The following is a 19,217-nucleotide window of genomic DNA, read 5'->3' on the forward strand; positions in this document are numbered from 1 at the left end:
CCCACGGTGTTATTTTGCCGCCTTCGTTTCATTGGAGAGAGCTTGTGCAGCTGATTGTATTGTGACCTCGCACCTTCACCCGAACACTGTCCCTTTATTTCTGCCGTTGCCACTTCCCTTCAGTCACTGTGGAACAGCAGCAGGGCAGAGACATGTTTTACTGCGAAAGCAATACTACTCCCAAGAACAGCCTTTCGCGTAGCGGCGGCCACTTGGCACGTTTGGCCTTTACAATGACCTCTGGCGTCATACCGACGGCCTACCAACTCGGCTCGTCGGGTGACGGCGGCCGCTTGGCACGGCGCGCCGCGCTCTTCCCACTAGAGGCGCTGCATATGCAGTATAAAACACCTGTGCGGAGGCGTGGGTATAAATAAGTATCTGTCCTCGCTTCGGCGAGCGCGGCTTCGGCCGCTTATCTGTGTTTTCAGCAGCGTCCGCTCCGGCGGACGCAATTGTTGTTGCGACGCGCGTATTTTCTTTCCTTTTTCTCTTTCCTCTGATCTCTTAACTCTCCTATCTGCACGTGGCAGCGGTGGTGGCTTGGCTCGAGCGAGTAGGCAGGCCCGTGCAATTTCCTTTTCATCCTTCTCTCAGTCACAACAACAACAGCGTGGGTATAAAAAATTACCGAAGACGCTTTGAGTCGTCGCGCAGCGGCGGCCGGTAGCCACGCGTGACCTGTAGACGCGGCGCACTGCGTTCCTTCAGTTAGAGGCGCTGCGCTTTTGCTTTCGCAACCTACCAAGCTTAACCAAAGCTAAGCCCCCGCCAATTTTTTTTCTCTAGCCGACATCTCTCCACCCTTCCTTGCATTAAACCGTTCACTCCGTTTCTCCTTGCGCGTAAACACCATTTTTAATCATGCACCACCTGTTGTCTTCAGGTCGAGGTGTTGTCTCTGCTTTCATTTTATTCGGCACTCGGCAGTAGCTCTTGTACGTGCCTGGACGGTGGAGGGACATCTCGGAGCATAGCACATCTCGCAATATGGCGCTTCGCTTCGGCCAAGAGGCTTCGGTATCGAAGCCTCTTGACAGACATTTCGCGTTAAAGAGCACACTCAGCCTGGGAGAACTCTTAGCTTTTCAAGAAATCGCGGTGGTCTCTGACCTGCGTGGTTGATCTCTTGCTGCTGCACCCTCCCTCTCTCTCTCTCTCTCTGTTTTTTTTTTTGTTTTCTGTACTTTATACATTTTCTTCCTATTCGCCTGCGCAGATGTCTTTCGGAGGCCCCAGCACTCACGGAACAGCGCGGCATGAGCGGGGAACGTGACCCCACGTGACCAAGCTCGGCCATGACGTCACCGGCTGCGCCGAGACCTCGACACCGGGCCAGCCTTGCTCTGGTGGCACTGCTGCTGGCGCTGCGCACAGCCGGCGTCGCTGCTGCCACCGACCAGCCGTCCCTGACGACAGGTGAGGTGCCAATTCCGAGGACTCATTAGACTGCGTGGGCGGTCATGCGCGTGCGCATTGGTGCAATGGGCGTGTGCACCGTTATTTAGTTCCGTCGTACCCAAGTCAAGCCAAGACCATAGGTACCGATTATAGGAGCTGTTCATGTTACGTCACGGGCGCCATTTTGTGGTATAGCTCACAGCCTGATGAACGAAAACCAGAGCAGAGGCCGACAAGCTGATCAGAAATGCCTGCAGCCTTTCACCATGCTTCATGCACCCCAAAATGGCGGGTGCTGCGACGTACGGTCTTTGTCAAAAGTAACCAGGCTGCAGGTTTTTCTTCTCAGTCGTATATTAAAGCTATTATGCCAGCCCTCAAGCTTCAAATCACTGTATGGTAAGGAGAACCCCTGTCCTCACCTTCAAAGAACTTTCTAATCTTAAGGGAAGCCGTAAGGGCTCTACTATACCAATCATAAGCAAACCATGGAGCCTGGTTGCTTTTGACAAAGACTGTACGTGCACACTACCTGTACTCGAGCGCAGTCAATCCGTGTCTGAAGACATGTGTGCCTGAAGGCATGGTTAAGAGATCCCGCCGCGGTGGCACAGTGGTTATGGCTCAGTGGTCGGCTGCTGACCCGAAAGACGCGGGTTCGATCCCGGCCGCGGCGTTTGAATTTCTTTGGAGGAGAAATTCTAGAGGTCCGTGTACTGTGCGATGTCAGTGCACGTTAAAGAACCCCAGGGGGTCGAAATTTTCGGAGCCCTCCACTACGGCGTCTCTCATAGCCTTAGTCGCTATGGGACGTTAAACCCAATAAACCTAAACCCATGGTTAAGAGAGCGGTAGTACAAGAACAGAAAGACAAAAAGGTTAACTAGGCTAACTACTCTTAAGCCGCATCATTTAATTAGGTCGATTAATTAATCACAATCAGAGCAATATAGGATGATTGTGCAGAGACTATGATCAGCAAGACGTCTCTTAAGTAAAATTGGTCCTACCACGTCTTACAGGCCCTGACCAGTCAAACACAGCCAGCGAAATGAGTCCTCATACTGATTACAAACCAGACCTGTACGTAAGAGAAGTTTTGGGAACGTCATAGCCTTAGCTCTGAGAGTAACGTCGTCACGAGCGATTAATGGATGTCTTCGAGCAATAAAGTCTATAATTGTGGCTCTACGCGGGTGCTCGCGAACATACAAATGCAATTGATCATTTCCGATAACTGCAGCTGAAGTACAGGTGTGAGAAGGCCGAAAGGGTAAATTGCAAGGTCGCGCTCAAGAACCTATTTTATTTTTACTTCTAGATCGACGCTTAAAATGTAATAAGAGGATGTACGCTTGAAGAAAAACTATTTAGGAAAAGAAAGCAACAGAGATACGGTTCTTTCTCATCACAGGGGCACAACCGTTGCTTACAGATGTGCACCAATTGATATCGCTTCGGTCTCTACGGGAACCTGTGGCTTAATTTATCAAGTTACCTTCGTAAGAAGTCAGCCGGAGCTTCTGCTCTGGCGTCGCGGAAGATATTACTGCTGTTTTGTTCATCTGTATGCATGCAAACGCAACAGAAGGGGAATGTACAGTTTAGCCACTTACACATCAAAAAGTCACATCGCACAGACTTTTATCAATCACAGAGGTGCAATTAGCTTTGCGGTTTGTGGCTGCCGGCGTAAAAAGCACAACCGTCTAATTGGCATTTACCGCAGGAAATGCTTACGAAAGGCTATACCAACTGCAGTGTCTGGCGGCGGTGTTTTGACCCATTCATTGCGACTTTACTCTAGTTACTCATTCATTTGTTTGTTTGCTTAGTGTCATGTCTACAAATTGCTCGCCTGAGAGCTGCATTGTTTGCGTTGTTCAAAGCGATATCGAAAATGTCATAATTCATCTCTTAATTCTTCTAATCTCGAAATTCAGAGCGCGCTTGTTATCAGAGAGTTAAGGCACCTTTAGTGGGCATCTCTCTTTTGTTCCTTTTCTGTCTCTCGAAGTTTTTCGGGAGCGCCCTTAGCTTAAGGCTGGCATCGAGCGGCGTATTTTTGCGGATCATCAAAAACGGTAAAGGGAGCCGTCAATAAGGAGGCGCGGCGTTTTACAAAGTCGTCCACTGCCGGACGAACCGAGTGCGGGGAGGAATTGCGCGGGAATGCGACGAGAAATCGATAAATAGGAGCCCTTTCTTCCGATTGATGCTTTGATCGATTAGCTCAGTACAGGTCAGTTGAAGCTGCACTGCATTTGCAATATTCGCTGTAAAAGATCGGCCACATATATTGTTACATCCTACTACGCAGTTACATCCTACTACCAGGGTGACCGTAAATCAGGGTCATGGTTGGCGCTCGATCTGCGACGTTCACAACGAGGCCGAGTTGTTTCCAAGACCGTGCAGCATCACGACAACGCACTCGACACGCAGTTGAAGGTGTGCGCGAAGTAAACTGGGATTTTGCGCTGCTTTCTCAAGTCCAACATTCTCGAATAAAAATTTTGAAAATTAGAAAATTGTAAGACACTGTTAGGGAAATATTGACTGTAATGGTCCATTCTTTCGATATGTAGCAGAATCGTTACTTTAAAGTGTTTCCATCGATCGCATCGAACAGTTAAGACTGCCACAGAAAACCAATGGGAAACGGTTTTGACGATAGCGAGAACATTAATAAAAGAAAAATGCAAGACTACCGTCGGATTATCTGCGGATATATTGATTGTTATAGTGAAATCTTCCATTATATGAAAAAAATTGCGTTCATAAACCGTCTCCCGCTCAAAAATGGTTTTGTCCGGAATTGCTGATGATGTATTGACTGAAACGGCGAAGGGACGGACTAGTGCTTCTGCCCAGCCTTTCAAGTCTGCGCACAAGTCAGGTCTTAATTAGCCACCGTGGTGGCTCAGTGGTTGTGGTGCTCGGCTGCAGTCCCGAAAGACGCGGGTGCGATCTTGGCAGCAGCGGTCGCACTTCGACGGAGGTGAAATGCTGCAGGCCCGTGTTCTGTGCGATGTGGCTGTGATGTCATAACCCCAGATGGTAAAAAATATCCGTAGCCCTCCACTACAACGTCCCTCAAAGCCACTTAGGTACTTTAAACCTCATAATACAAAAACAATAAATCAAGGCCTCATTGGCACACGAATGGTCGTTGCATGGTGCGATAAGGTGTTCCCTGGAAGTGTGTACTGACAGATGGTCCAAGAGGGGTCCCGCATAAAATACGCAAGCAACCCACTTTTTTTTTTTAGCTCGCCTAGCTACCACCAAGCCAGCAGTTTTTTAACGCTTTGACTTCTCGCATGCATACTTTCAAAATTACTTTGCCGGTAGCTTTCCTGGGTGCATTCATTAACAGGTCTCATCACTGTCGGTCCTATATACCACCTTGTATTCCATATCTATCCCTATAGTCCTTGCCGCAATGTCAAAACAAAAAAAAAATCGCTGTTCGAAGCGCGATTACGAGCGAGAAGACGGAAAGGGCTGGTCCCACAGCGCTATTTTGATCACCTCGCCGACGCTTGGCGTTATCCTCATAACGCCTCCTTGTGCTTTTCGGCTGCTGGGCGCAGCTTATTGCGCCCGGGGCCTGCCTGTCTGCGTGCTTGACTGAAACTCCGATCGCGCGCGAACGATGGAAGTGGCGCACGGAAACGGGCAATTTCCAGGTCGTTCCCGATCGCCAAAACAAGAACAAGCGGCGCCGGCTGCCGCTGCAGGCGTCATCTGCTCACACGTCCTCCTTCCCCACCCACCTCATCCAGCCTTCTCGCTTCCTTGCGTCCGCACGCACACACAGCGCCCGAGGCGCGCCCTGGTGAGCTGTTGTCTGCGAGGCCTCACGGGCAGACGTGCCCTTCGTGGCGCGCGGCTGCGAAGGAGAGCCAAGAAAGCGATCAAGGTATCAACGACTGCGGAATCGCAGCCCCTGCTTGGTCGAGAAAGGGAGAGAACGAAGGACGAGAAGCAAAAGTAAAAGCGGGGAGGAATAAGGAACGTGGCGTCGTTCGCTTTGCGGCCGGTATAAACCTGAAAGCAAAGGACGGGGAATCGGCGGCGGCAGCAGCTGTTAAGCCTAACGTGGCGGCGTTTAGAGAGCAATTCTGTTCGCCCCGCGCTTTCGTCTTTACGTGTCCGCCCCCTCCGTCTCGCTGGCGTGTATGTGGTGAGAATTTCGCCTGCATGTAGGGGGGAGCCCCCCCCCCCCCCTTCCCCCCCCCCCCCGCTCTTTCTAGAGGCCTGCTAGTATGCCCGACGGTTCGCTTCGCCGGCAGGCATTTAGGCCTAAAGCGACCTTGTATTGCGAGCACACACGGATGTCGTTTTCGTCGGCGGAGTTGCCGAGTTGTGCGGTTTTCTCGAACTATACCCTTCCCGCCTCGTTTCGCTCGTCTCCTTCTTTTGGGACTCGCCTCTCGCTGCGTTATTCGCTTCCGCTTTTCTAGACACTAAGTACTTTCTTCTGGGCGAGTTGGTTCATAATTTCCAAAGGTAAAAACTTGCGCAAACAGTAGAAGAAGAAGGAGACGGTACAACAGGACAGAGCGCAAACTTCCAACTGGTTTATTTAGGAAACTGTACCTACAAATATAGACAGGTGAAATCATATCAGAGTGATCAAGCGTAAACACGTGTGCACACAACCAGCGTTTACCTTTGGAAATTTCTAGACACGCTCACCATCTCTCCATCTTTTCGAAATAAATATCTTTATTCTTTTTTTTCCTGATCTCTCTCTCTCTCCATCGCTTCTGCTTCTTCGCCGCGCGTTTATGACAACTTTTTCACTTCCCCTGATTGCGTGCCGCACCGCGCTTCTTATTACTGACCTCGCACCCCGTGGACAAGGAAGGACGCGTACCCTCACTGCGAGGCCGCGAGAATTCTCATCTTCTTCGCGTTACGTTGCTCCGCTCTCCTCCTTTCTTCCCCACGCCCTGCTCCCGTATTCTTACACTCGCGGTTTTTGGTTTCCCCACCGTACAGTCGACGCGCCCGTCCTTATGCCCACCTCCAGCCGAGGTCCCGGGAGGCCCGCTTGGCGCATGCGTGCGCTACTGAGCCCGCCGCACCACACGTGTGTCGTCCCCAAACACACGCATTTCGGAGGCGCCTGCTGCATACGAAACTAAGTTCGCCGATTTCTTTTCATCCGTTCCTGAGAAGCGGGAAACAAAAAATTTCTATCTTCGTCCGCTGCTCCGCCTCCTATAGGGATACTTTTATTTTTCCTTCGTCTGCCAGCTCTGACCGTCTGGTTTCTCCGCTGTGTTGTTTCTTTCTTTACTTTTTTTCCCTTCCCGTTTCGTTTTTCACGTGCGCTCGTGTTCTGGAGGCGGGATAGGATTACTAGCGCCCGAGACGGCTCTTGCTTCGGCGTGGATTCGGGCTCTCAGAGGCGCTGTTCCTGTGCGTTCTTTAGTGGCGCGCGCGTGTGTGTGTGCATATGCGAGCGCGGTCTTATTGCGCGACGGCGCCCTGTCTCACTTGATATGTTGTTGTGAACGGAAGCGCTCTGGCCGCAATTTACATCTGTCGCCGGCAGTATACTGCTCAGCCTTGCGCGAAATTATTCGTGCTTCATATCGTTTCGTTGCGTTTTGATTTGGTCTTCCCCTTTGATTACTTAAGCGATACTCTGTTTGAATCCGGTTACAGGAATCGTGGAATGTGCCCTGAGAAACTCTTCTCTTTCACTATGCTCGTGTTTGTCGCTAAATCTGCAAATATCGATAATGTAAATTCATTATTCGCTGTTCTGTAGTGGTTTCTTTGTTTTTCTCTTTCTTTAATTCTTGATTGACTGAGTGTTTACTAGTTTATTTTAGTTAGTTTGTCTTCGTCGTCTTATGCCGACTTTTCCTTTCATCTGCGGCCGACCAGGCATTTTATGAACTGTTACGCTTACACCTGCATTGAAGACTACATAAAGTTACGACTACTTTGTAATATGTGTTCTGTGCCGACCTGCGCAATAAACCTTTTGATACGAGTTTCTGCCAGTGGGAAGCTGTGATGTAAGCGTCAGGAGAGCGACCACAGATCTTATGATAGAGTGCTGATGAAATGCCTAATGCGAATATTTCGCCGCTAGTCGGGGCTCGTTTCGTCATCGTTGCGAACTGGATGAGCTGCAGTGGGAATAAATTAAAAGCCACGCTTGGATTCGAGATTCGAAAATTCAAGGTCAGGACACGAGGCAGAACGCGATTTTCTGTGCGGAATATATTCGCGTTTCCACACGCACTCTGGAATGCTGGGAGCCAATTGCGTCAACTCTCTCAAAATCCTTGCATTTATATATAAATGCAAGGATTTTGGCGGCGGGGGGGGGGGGGGGGGGGGGGGGTTGAGTAGAAGATTCGCCCACGCATCTCGAGCAAGGTGGTTCGATCACTTATCTTCCGGGCCTACTTTCGCGAATTGCGAAAAGTGCGCACTTGGCCGGTCTCCGAATCGGCTCGGCGCCTCGAGGTGGGCCCCGTCCATCGTACGTCATCTTTAACGATCTTCCTTTTCCTCCCTGCTAGCCCGCGTCGATGCCCGAACGGCGACTATTGCGTGGAAAGAGACTTCGGGGCCGGTATATCCGCGCCATATATTAGGGTAGGAAACCGCGCCCATTCCTTTGGGTGCCATCATCGCCAGGAAATGGCCGCTCCCGTGCGCCACTTCGGCCTGGCGATCGGCCGAAATGACGGCGACTTGCCGCCGCAATCCAGCATGCAGACCGTATAGGCCGTCTTTTCACTTTCAGCGTTGCCTTGCTCTGCACTGCCGCAGCGGAGTCCTTTCCTTTTTCTTTTTAGTGTGACCGAATGGACAGTGGCGGCGAATGAAGCTGCCTATAGCTAAAGGGAGAAGTGCTGGAGTCTTAGTCCGTTCGCTGGTGCTTTCTCCTGACGCCAGTTGATAGCGTAGCGTGAATCAAAAGAACTAACAGATGCAGTCTTTGAGAAGGCGTTCGATCTATTTCCAACTTTTAACCTGCGGCTTGGTTGAGGGTGAAGAGGTATTTTCTAAAGACTACAATCGCGATTCATTCTTTTCCTTATCAGACATAGATCATCCACGCCTTCGATACCGGCTGGGGGATACCGTCTTCGGTATCATCGTTATCACGAGCATGCTTTCTCCAGCATGCCGAGCCCCGGGCTTTTGCTGTAAACGGTTTGGTTTTATTGGGGTTTAACGTCCCAAAGCGACTGAGGCTATGAGAGACGCCGTAGTGAAGGGCTCCGGAAATTTCGACCACCTGGGGTTCTTTAACGTGCACTGACATCGCACAGCACACGGGCCTCTAGAATTTCGCCTTCAAGAAATTCAGCCGCCGCGTCCGGGATCGAACCCGCGTCTTTCGGGCCAGCAGCCGAGCGCCGTAACCACTTAGCCACCGCGGCGGGTTTTGCTGTAAACGTAAAAAAAAAAAATAATGTTTCCATGCGAACGAAGGCTTCTTCGTGCTGAAATTTGTAGGAAAAAAGGCTGAAAAATTTTATTGCTAAGGAAGTGCCAAATTCGTGATTGTTTCCGTGTACTTTTAGGGGCTCGTTTGAACCAACCAAGTGCTCGCTTCTGGCGTATGATGTCTCGTTGCAGCCGTAAGCTTGGGTTGTTCTACGGAGGCTGTCCTCTGTATATGCGTGCGATGCAGAAGACACTGGATTATTCAAAGCTTGCCGCCCTTTAAAGACAGTTTAGGGATCAATTATGCTAATTTCAAAGCAGCGGTAGCAAGGTCCGAAATATGAACGCAAAGGTATGCAGTGTCCAAAAAGAGGTCATTTAAACCCACCATCACAGATGTTCTTGTCAGTCAGAGAATCAATCAATCATGACAATAATCACAATTGGCAGCCATTTAAATTTGAAAAGGGTGGCCCGGGTTCAGTGCCTACAGAGTTTAAAATGCGAAAACAAGCACTTTCTTTCTTACATTTTTTTGTTCGCGTTGAAATTTCGGCCTCGGGTCACCTGACATGAGACCTCCCATAATGCCATTTCACAGAACCTTTGATGATGGCAGCTAGTCTTAGAAGACGGGTCGTATGAGGAGTCAAAGGAGAATGCATATGCTACCGACGAATTGATAATCACTGGGGCATGAGCAGCTCTTAGGCTAGCCTCACTAGATATGGGTCTAGCGTTAAACGTTGCCTGTCCGGAGCCAGTGATTCATAGCACCCTCCGCTGCGTCATAAAGATTAAGAAGTTTGCGGTGATTCGGTGGACGCAGCTGGCAAAGGACAGGATTGATTGGAGAGACATGGAAGAGGCCTCTTCCCTGCATTGGGCGTAGTCAGGCTTATGATGATGATGATGAGCAGCTCTTAAACGAGTGAACTGAAGAAGCTTTATTACCTCTGCAACTAAGGAAAGTACCTGTGGTGTGTTCTTTTTATTCCAACTTATATAAAATTAGGTCCCGAGTATAAAGACTACCAATCACAATCATTGCAATGGTCTCTGGTTTCGATGACTGCTGGCTTCTCAAGCTTCTGACAGAAAACTAAAGCCTATCTGCACTTTGCGGTACTTGGCTTCGGAATGTTTCAAGAGATTTTATTGGAATAGCGTGCCTTTGAATTAACCTGCGGTAGTCAAGTCACATCGTATTTATCACCTTCCTTTTGCCTTTTAGCGTCTTATCCTTCACCAAGGTTCACCAATAAGGATGAAGAATTTGTGTTTATAAATAAAAACGCGAACAATTGTCCTTTTAAGCGTCTGTATGGGCATCTCTGTTGTGGTAAAAATAAAGCGTAAGACTATTTTCGGAGCAAACAAAGCAAATGAGAGCAGGGCAATAACAAAAGAAACGAAACCATAACAGTTTTCCATGTTTCGAAGGTTACATATCTCTTTCTTCTCTGGTTGCTTGCAGGCACCAGCACTGGCCCACAACTTGGAGAGGCTACTTCACTGCCGACCGTGAAGGCGACGGCGGAAAGTGGTGCAAGCACCTTACCGACTACAAGCCGCGGAGATGCTGCTCATCCGGATGAGTCCATTGCAGTGACGCAAGGCAGTGGAACAACAACAACAACAGCTGCACCGGCGCCTCCAGCTATCAGCCCGCCGACTGCCTCGCCCGAGCAGGCACCTTCGTCTACACTTGTTGAGCAAACAACAGGGCCGACGTCCCCTAGCCCGGAAACTACTGCACCGACAACAGCAGATGCCAAGCCTAAAGCGCCTTCCGTGTTTAGTGGCGCAACAGGAGCAGGCGCACAGACTACGACTACACCTGCTACGAATCATTCTGAAGAGACAACTGTGGGGCCCAGCACTACAGTCGAAGGCCTGCAGCCGAATGCCACAAACCGAAGCGAACCTACGTCGCCAGACGCGACTGCGATAACGACAGTGGTTCCCGCGACAATAACGCCTACGACGACGAGACGCCGACTCTCGGACGTCACCGAAGACGACGTCGTCATGAAGTCCACACCGACCCAGAGACGGCTGTTGCTGGTTCTGCGCGGCAACTGCAGCCACGACAACCTCAAAAACGACGTGGAAGGCGCCTTCCGGAATCTCTCGAGTGCTGCCGAGAACATCAGCGTCACCGACATCCGCTGCACTACGTTGCTGGACGTCAACGTGACTCTGAAAGCCGGCGAGATGCAGCTCAAGCAGCTGCTCCGCAACCTGAGTCTGGCCGGAACTCTTCAGCTAGGCGACACCGGCCGGCAGTTCCTGCTGACCGACTTCTCCGTCAAGGAGCAAGTCTCCACGGATGGCGCTCGCACGGTTCGGTCCCGCTGGGTGCCGACGCGTGAGGAGCTCATCATATACGTAGCCGTCGCCGTGCTGTTCGGCATCGTGCTCATCATCGCCTGCGTGGTCTGCAGCATCCGCTGCTGTCGGCGGCAGCCTTCCAAGACCCTCGACTTCCTCGACACTCCCCGGCTCAACATGCGCCTGGAAGACTACACCCTGACGCGGATACCGCGCCCGCACACCGTGTACGCGGACCACTTGCGCACGCCCGACCAGGAGCTAGGCGTGGTGCAGGCCTTCGACACGTGCGTGGTCCCTCTGGAGGACGTGGTGCCCCCGCCGCCTCCCGCGCCCAGCATGCCCGCGCCGCCCTGCCCACCGCCGAGGCGGCTCGAAAGCTGGAGAACCGAACCCCTGATGACGTTCAGCGGGAAGCCCAAGGCTTCGCCCGCCAACGGCTTCAAGGTCGCCCGCAGGAGCCGAGCCGAAGAAGAGGACGACGACGAGTCCTCGCTCAGGGGCACAGGAACCCTGTCCACGTCGACCGAGCGCCTGGCCCAGAGGGACTCGAGCCGCCGCCGGCAGGGAGTCGACAATCCCATCTACCTGGTGGACCACAGGAAATCCAAGGGCTGAGAATGTGCCCCGGCTCCACCCTCACCGCTGTCATTCTCCTCGAGAGATTGAGGCTACTGCGTGGACCTGAAGACGGAGCGTTGCCCGTGCCGTCAGAGGCTGGCAGGCCGTCACAGACTGGCCCCTTCTGTCCGTTCTCTCTTTCCCCTCCGGTGTGTGTGCCGCGGGCGCGGAAAGAAGTAGGCTCGTTAGGCTTAGTGGTTCGAAGGCTCGTGTGTCGTGATTTGGAGCTGCTCTGCAGCGGATGATGCGAAGTGGCCCCGACCGGGACTCCTGGTGCGGCATGCGCCTACGAGAGGTTGTGCTTTAGGGAAGAGCTTAGTAAGATTGGGAGGAGAGGAGGGAGGAGGAACGCGCCGAGATGCCGCTCAGCGACCAAGCGCAGTGGAAAGTCGCTGAACAGGCAACGGCAGAAGGACATGCGCGTCGTGTCTGATGGGGCCTATATACTTTACACAGCTGTCAAGCACATTGTTTACTGGCAGTACCCGACATTGTATCCTGTGTTCGGCTCCGCGCATCAGAGTGAGACGAGCCTCATTGTTGTGTAAACACGTTTATGTGGAGGCCGCCATTTCTTTGGTCTCTCATTTTTGTCTTAACTTTCCTTTGTTTTATTCCACCGTTCTTCGACCGGTCCCTACGACATGTAGCGCATGGATGAGTATTTTCTAGTTTTTTGTTCGTTAGACGTTTAGCGTGGAAAAGAAAAACACGTGCTTAGGTGACGTGTGTAGAACAGGCTGTGCTCCTCGTGTGGTGTCTCTCAACTGGCCACTGCTCGCGACTGTGGCCGCCGTTGTTCCGTGAGTCTCAGAGCAGAGATGGCCTCGCCAGGTACAGAAAAAAAAAGATACAAAGCTAATTCCCTGCCACTCGCTGTCAGAGGCCTTGTTTACAGGTAGTCCGTGTGTTCAGTGTCGAACGCCGCTTAAACCTCCTTTTAATTTTTTCTTCTTGCGTTTATATAGCATCACATCACTGGAGGCAGAGATGCGTTTCCTGAAAGCGATACTTGTTGTAGTCAACCCGTTTGACGGAATCATGGGCATTACTTCGCCGCTTACAGGACATCTACAAGGTCAGCGAAAAGAAATACTATTAGCAAAGCTGCAAAGTTCGTCATTAAGGATGTGTATTAATTGACTCATAAGTCTGTATAGAAGCTCGAAAGCCCGAGCATGTGTCGCTGCTTCAGAATAACCCATAGAGGACTATTTCTGACGTCACTGTCTTGATATCTCTTTCTCTACAGCGGCTCACAAAAGCCATTCAGTGTTGCAGAAGTTATCTAGCCGATGTGAGCCAATAGAAGGAGAGTGCTGGCGTGTACGAATGTTCAGTGCTTCTTTGTAACATGAGCAGGGTCGTCCAGATTATGGTGAACGCTCAAGTGCGTGGCCGGCTCATGCGCTGTCATGTCGGACGCACTGGCGCGCCGAACAGCGTGGCCACACGCTCGCGCGTTCCCGCTTAAGTTGGACGGCCTTGTATAAGCTGCGTGATAAGTAAACGTAACATGACTGGGAGGTCAAAGTGCACTGACTCAGGTCATTGTGAAATTTATCATGAATACTAAGCGTACCTTTAGTGCTCCGAAATGCCACACAGCCGAACTTCCTTGACGCCAGTTCAGTTAGATCACAGATCTGCGTTCCGTTTAATTTTGAAGCGACTGCACCCGAGCGAAAGTTGTTTACTCGCCCGAAGAGAAGTAGACGACTCTGTGCCTCGTGCTTCGAGGTAATTGTGATATGTTAAGCAACAAATTGCGCTATATAAGCAATGTATAGACTCTGCATATATATCTGTTCTGCACTAAACCATGTAGAGGCGGCTGCAGTGCGCCAAAGGGCTTCCCTGGTCTTGACGGGATAAAATATCGTTTCTATGTCGCGCGCTATTCGTATTTCTTTTCACTGACCTTGTGCACACATGCTTATCATCGCATCTCTTGCCTCCGGTCGTGTCGGACGAACTCAAGGTTCCATGTGGCCTTTAGGCTCTCTTATTTTTGTTGCAGCTGTGGTGAGCGTAAGTACTACGAAAACCATGTTCCAGGTTCAACCTTTGTCCAAAGTTTTTGATGATTTCATTCTGAATTTGTCCGTCTCATTTTTTAAAACTTACTTTCTTGGTCGAATACGCTACATTTTGACGCACTTGAAGTACCGCAACGTCTAGAATATTCTCGCATGTCTGCTGACAGTCAGAACTTACCCCTTTACTTTAAAATGGGCGTTTTTTTCATTTAGCAGTTTTCTGAGAGGCATTAGCTTGTTCCTTACAGTTGTGGTAAGGGGGCTGTGCGCCATCACGAAGTGTGATTACAAATCGCGGCCAGTACTGTATGCGGTCTTCTGTTTTCAAGAGAGAGCTTATACACCCTGGAATATCCGAAATGAGTTTAGCGTACTGGATTTTTATCAAAAAGCAGGATGTGGAAGAAAGCATAATGTAGCACATAACAGCTCGGGGACACACCGAGCTCACACTGCCGCCATACTTAGCAGTGCGTGGCTTTGCCGCGGCCGCTTGTGGCGCTGTAGTCGCGCGCTGTACTGGTCAAGATTTGAAAATTGGCCACGCCAGAAGTAGTGTGTCATCGCGGACACGCGAAAATACCTGGGCATTATATATCAATTGTTTGCAGCTTTGGCCAAGTCAGGCCTACTTTTCCGTATTCCTGTTTGGCCTGTCTGCTTGTTTGTGAAACTATGCGGCTCTAGCACTTTGACTTTTGGTTTTTGAACCGTACTCTTTCCACGTCGCGAAAGCGCATCTCCGGAGTCGGAGAATCACGGGGCATTACACGTACAAACTGTTTCACTGTCTATACCCTCCCGAGCCCATTGTGCAATCATAAATTTTGCTGTCGCAATTTGTTTGTACTATAAAGCGTATCACTGATTTTGTATGAATATATTATCTCTAGGTCTCTACTTGCGTTTGATGGAGCGTCGAGGAGGTCCACCTAGCGTACTGCTTTATATGTTCGTGTGATTGAGTATCGTGTTTTTGCGAAAAAAAAATCCACGCGGCAGTGAAGTGTATTCCAGCTGACCATATGTAACCAAATACACACACACACAAATACAAGCAAGTATGGAGAAGAAAAAGAAACACACAGAAGGAGAAGAAGAGTGAAAACGTTCCATTACTTTTGTATTCAGAGATGTACACGTGACAATAAACGTCATTGTACTACATTAGTACGAATAAACGTCGCGCGTGGTGTGGTGTTGTGCACAATCAACGTTCATTCACCACAAAAGCCGCAACTCTATTTACCCTTGCCCCGCATAGGATGCGGCGGAAGAAGGCGGAAGACGTGGGCAGAAGCCCGAGAGCAAACAGCACATCTGGCAGCAGCTTCCAGCGTAGCCCTGGACTAAGGGCAGCCGACCTTTGTACAAGCAGATGGACGAAGCCATTTGGCAGCCGCAGAAGAAAAGCAAATCTAGAGCTTAATAAAGTTGTTCACTCACTCACTCACTCCACCCGAGATCTGCCCGTCGATGCGGTTACAAGGTATGTAATTGTAATCTGGCTTTGAGGAAAGGAAGTAATTGGCTCACATCTAGGTGAATACCTCAACCGCGCCGTCTGGGAAGGAAGGGAGGGAGAGAACGAAGAAGGAAAAATGAGGTGCTGTAGTGGAGGGATCCGGATTAATTTCAACAACCCACTGGCGCCTTTGTGCGTTTCGCTCCCATCGAAATTAGTTCCCATCGGGCATGTGTGCAGAGGCTCTCCTGTGCTGTGCGATGTCTGTGCAGGTTAAAGATCCCCTTGTGATCGAAATTATTCCGGAGCCCTCCACTACGGCACCTTTTCCTCTCTTTTTCTTTCACTCCCATTTTCATCCCTTCCCTCACGGCGTGGTTGAAGTGTCCACCGAGATTTTCTGCCCCATTTCCTTTCCTCAGAAAACAGTTTTCGATTTCCGAAACAGTGCAAGCCTAGCACAAAACATCACAAAATCAAACAAAAATTCAAGTTCTCTCGTGGTGTGGTCTGGATGCTGTCCCTCTCTTCCCTCGCTCACAATTCCTCTCCCCTAAAAGTCGAGAGGTGGATTTTCCTCTCTCCACTTTTCCACCTTCCAACGGATGCGTGCAGGTGGCAGGCGTCTCAGCGGACGCCAAGGGCAGCGAGAAACTGAGCAACGAAACGAGCTAATAAGAACTTATTCTCTAAAACGCGGACACGCGATGGAGGATAAGGACTACAAAGCTTACGACAGGGTAGGCAGGCAACAACAGCAGAAACGAAGTTATCACGAACATCAATAAGAAACTCCACGAAAGCGAGGTTATTAACTGGAGACAAAAGATGGGATGAAAGAAGAAAGGAAGAAAGAGGGGCCGTAGTGGAGGTCTCCAGAATAATTTCGACCAGCTGGTGATCTTTAACGTGCAGTGAGTGACATCGCACAGCACACGGGCGCCTTTTCCGTTTCGCTTCCATCGAAACGCGGCCGCCGCGCGGTCGGGCTCGCACCCGGGTACTCCGGCTCAGTAGAAGAGCGCCTTAACCACTGAGGCATCGCGGTGGGTCCGGTAACCGGGTCTGTTAGCTAAGGATAGGTTCGTCGATGGCTCAGAGAGCGTGGTAGAGAGTTATGGAGGGAAGGGCGCGCTAACTGCCTCGTTCTGGCTGGATGCACGAACCGCGCCAGTAGGGAAATGATGAAGGCGGGTTCGAACCCGGAAGAGAAAGCATTAAACGTGTTCTGGTAGACTGCAAAGCTATACATTCAGATATCAAAGAGGCCATGCTGAGCCTTCCAGTATATTTCGTTTCAAGGAGAGCGGATGCAATATTAGCACACCAGCAGTAAAGGCGAGCACGGAAAGACCATGCAGTCATCATCATCATCTTCTTTTTGTTCAGCCTGACTACGCCCACGGCAGGCCTCTCCCATATCTCTCCAATTAACCCGGTCCTGTTCCAGCTGCGGCCATTTTATCCCCGTAAACTTCCTAATTTCATCCGGCCACCTAACTTTCTGCCGCCCCCTGCGACGCTTGCCTTCCCTTGGAATCCAGTCCGTTACCCTTAATGACCATCGGTTATCTTGGCTTCGCATCACTTGGCCGGCCCATGCCCATTTCATCTTCTTTATTTCGGCTAGGATGTAATTAACTCGCGTCTGTTCCTTAACTGAGCCACGCTGCTCGCTTCCCGTCTCTTACCGTTGCACCCAACATTTTTCTTTCGATCGCTCGCAGCGTTCTCCTCAGTTTAAGTTGCACCGTTTCCGCTGCTCGCTGCGTTAGTGCCCCATTGCTGTGTACCGCCAATTTGCAGCCGTTATTGATTTAATTCATTTGTTTCAATCAGAATGACTCCGTGGCCTAGTTATTGGTAGTGGCGTAGGGCAGGAATTCGTGCACATGCGTCGGTCGACGCCGGTGGTGCACGCAAAAGCTCACAAGGACATAAGCGGGCCCTTGGCTCGAGCGATGCTGGTTAACTGCCATTCATGATCAGAGTGCTTGCCAAATGCGCTCCGCCCCATTCTTATACTTCTAGTGATTTCACTCTCGTAGTCCGGGTCTGCGGTTACTACCTGCCCTAAGTAAATCTTACCGCTTCCATCAGCTGGCTGTCTAGCGTAGACTGCTGTTCCCTTCCGAGACTGTTGAACATTACTTCAGTTCCCTGTATGTTCATTTGTAGACCTACTATTTTGCTTTTCCTGCCTAATTCATTGATCACCCTTTGAAATTCGTACCCATAGTTACTAAGCCAGGCAATGTCATCGGTGAATCGCAGATTACTAAAGTATTCTTCATAAACTCTTATCCCCGATTGCTCCCAGTCCAATTATCTGAATACCTCCTGTAAACACACAGGGAAAAACATTAGAGATATAGTGTCTCCTTGCCTGACACCCTTCTTTATTGAGATTTTATTGCGTTTTTTATGTAGGACTATGCATGGCGGCTGTGCAGTCGCTATAGATATCTTCCAGTATTTCTACATATAGCTCTTCTACACCCCAATTCCGCGATGCCTGGCATGACTGCTGAGGTTTCGACTGAGTCAACTGCGTTCGCGTAACCTATGAATGTTATATATAGGGGTTGGTTGCATCCTGCGCATTTCTCTATCGCCCGATTAATAGTAGGAATAGGCCTAATATGCCTTTACGAAAGCATGCCTGGTCATTCGGTTGATTGAAGTCAAATGTTGTCCTGAGTCTGGGCAACGGATAGTAAGCTACCCGGTCTGTAATTTTCCAAGTCCTTGAGGCCTGCTTTCTTATTATGGATTATGATTATGTTAGCATTCTTCCAAAACAAGGGCATATGTAGAGAAATCGCTGCTTGCTGACACCGAAATAACTGCAAAGCCACGTCCTTTAAACTTTCGCTGACGACTGTACTCGATAGCGCGTACGGTGACTGTATTATCTACGGCCGTAACATAAAAAAAAAAAAAAACAATGCACGGCTTTCTCGAACGCTTTTTCTTCTGGTAACACTTCGATTTAGCCCCAGAATATTTCATGTTTTAAGAGGAACATTGAAAAGCTGGCGCGTCACCATGCACCAGCGCCTTTTCAAACACTGTGGGGGTGGTGGTGAAAACATTTATTAGCAAGGGACAGGAGGTATGTTTGGATCAGCCCGTAAGAGACCGATCCTTACAAGCACTAGGTGGAGGTCCTTAGTTTGGGGCCTCTGGCGGTGGCCGCCGCCCGGACGCGGGAATGCTTTGCTTTCCGCGCTGTCTTGTCAAAACCAGCGCGACACGCGTCGTCTGCACAGGCGCAAGTCTTTTCAAACACCGCGCCATTTGAGGAGCTTTGGGGCTAGTATCATCATCAACACCCTTCTTTGTTTACAGACGTCTAAACCGAAACCGACATTATATGCTTAAAACAGGTCAATTTAATGCCACTAATACAAAAATATAATAAGTAAGAAGCAAAATATACATTTTTTTTACTTTAATTTTGTTTTTTCAGTTGAAAGATACTATGTTTTGATGCATCACTGGAATACGAAACTAATTTGTGTGGTTCGATTTGTATGCTTAAAGAAACATGATCCGGATCTCGCTTGAGGACAGGGTTGCCAGGTTTGGCTACTTTGCGCCAAATTGGCTACTTTTGAGAGCTCTTGGCGACAAAAATTTGAGTTTGGCTACTTTCGAAGTGCTATTTATGAACACCATTATCCTGCTGTACCTGCCTTGTTGTGGATAAACGGGGAACAATTTAGCGGGGTTAGGCCAAATGCGAATTAGTTGTGCAGGCACTTCGGTTTTCACTTCGGTTTCGATTCGAGGCTCGATTTTGCACGTCAAGCAGGCTTCAGAAAAAGATCGGCGACTTGATCAGACTTAAGCTCCGTCTTAAGGGCATGACGAGATAGCATTAATGGGTTAATGCCCAGATATGTGGAATTGGTCATTCTCTA

At 49.9% G+C, this 19,217-nt stretch overlaps 1 protein-coding gene across 1 annotated transcript in view; it reads left to right on the plus strand.

Moving 5' to 3' along the window:
• LOC149372336 (uncharacterized) overlaps window positions 1–15,025 on the plus strand; it is a 123,867-nt gene extending 108,842 nt beyond the window's left edge. The window contains exons 2-3 of the mRNA XM_089566801.1: window positions 1,220–1,419; window positions 10,310–15,025. Coding sequence (XP_089422927.1) covers window positions 1,299–1,419; window positions 10,310–11,784 — 1,596 coding nt within the window. The 5' untranslated portion in view covers window positions 1,220–1,298 and the 3' untranslated portion in view covers window positions 11,785–15,025. The remainder of the gene's footprint in view (window positions 1–1,219; window positions 1,420–10,309) is intronic.
• Window positions 15,026–19,217: the final 4,192 nt, after the last annotated feature.

The sequence above is a fragment of the Amblyomma mixtum genome, chromosome 1 (assembly GCF_055824585.1).
Source record: "Amblyomma mixtum isolate Tamu chromosome 1, ASM5582458v1, whole genome shotgun sequence".
NCBI classification, from domain to species: Eukaryota; Metazoa; Arthropoda; class Arachnida; order Ixodida; family Ixodidae; genus Amblyomma; species Amblyomma mixtum.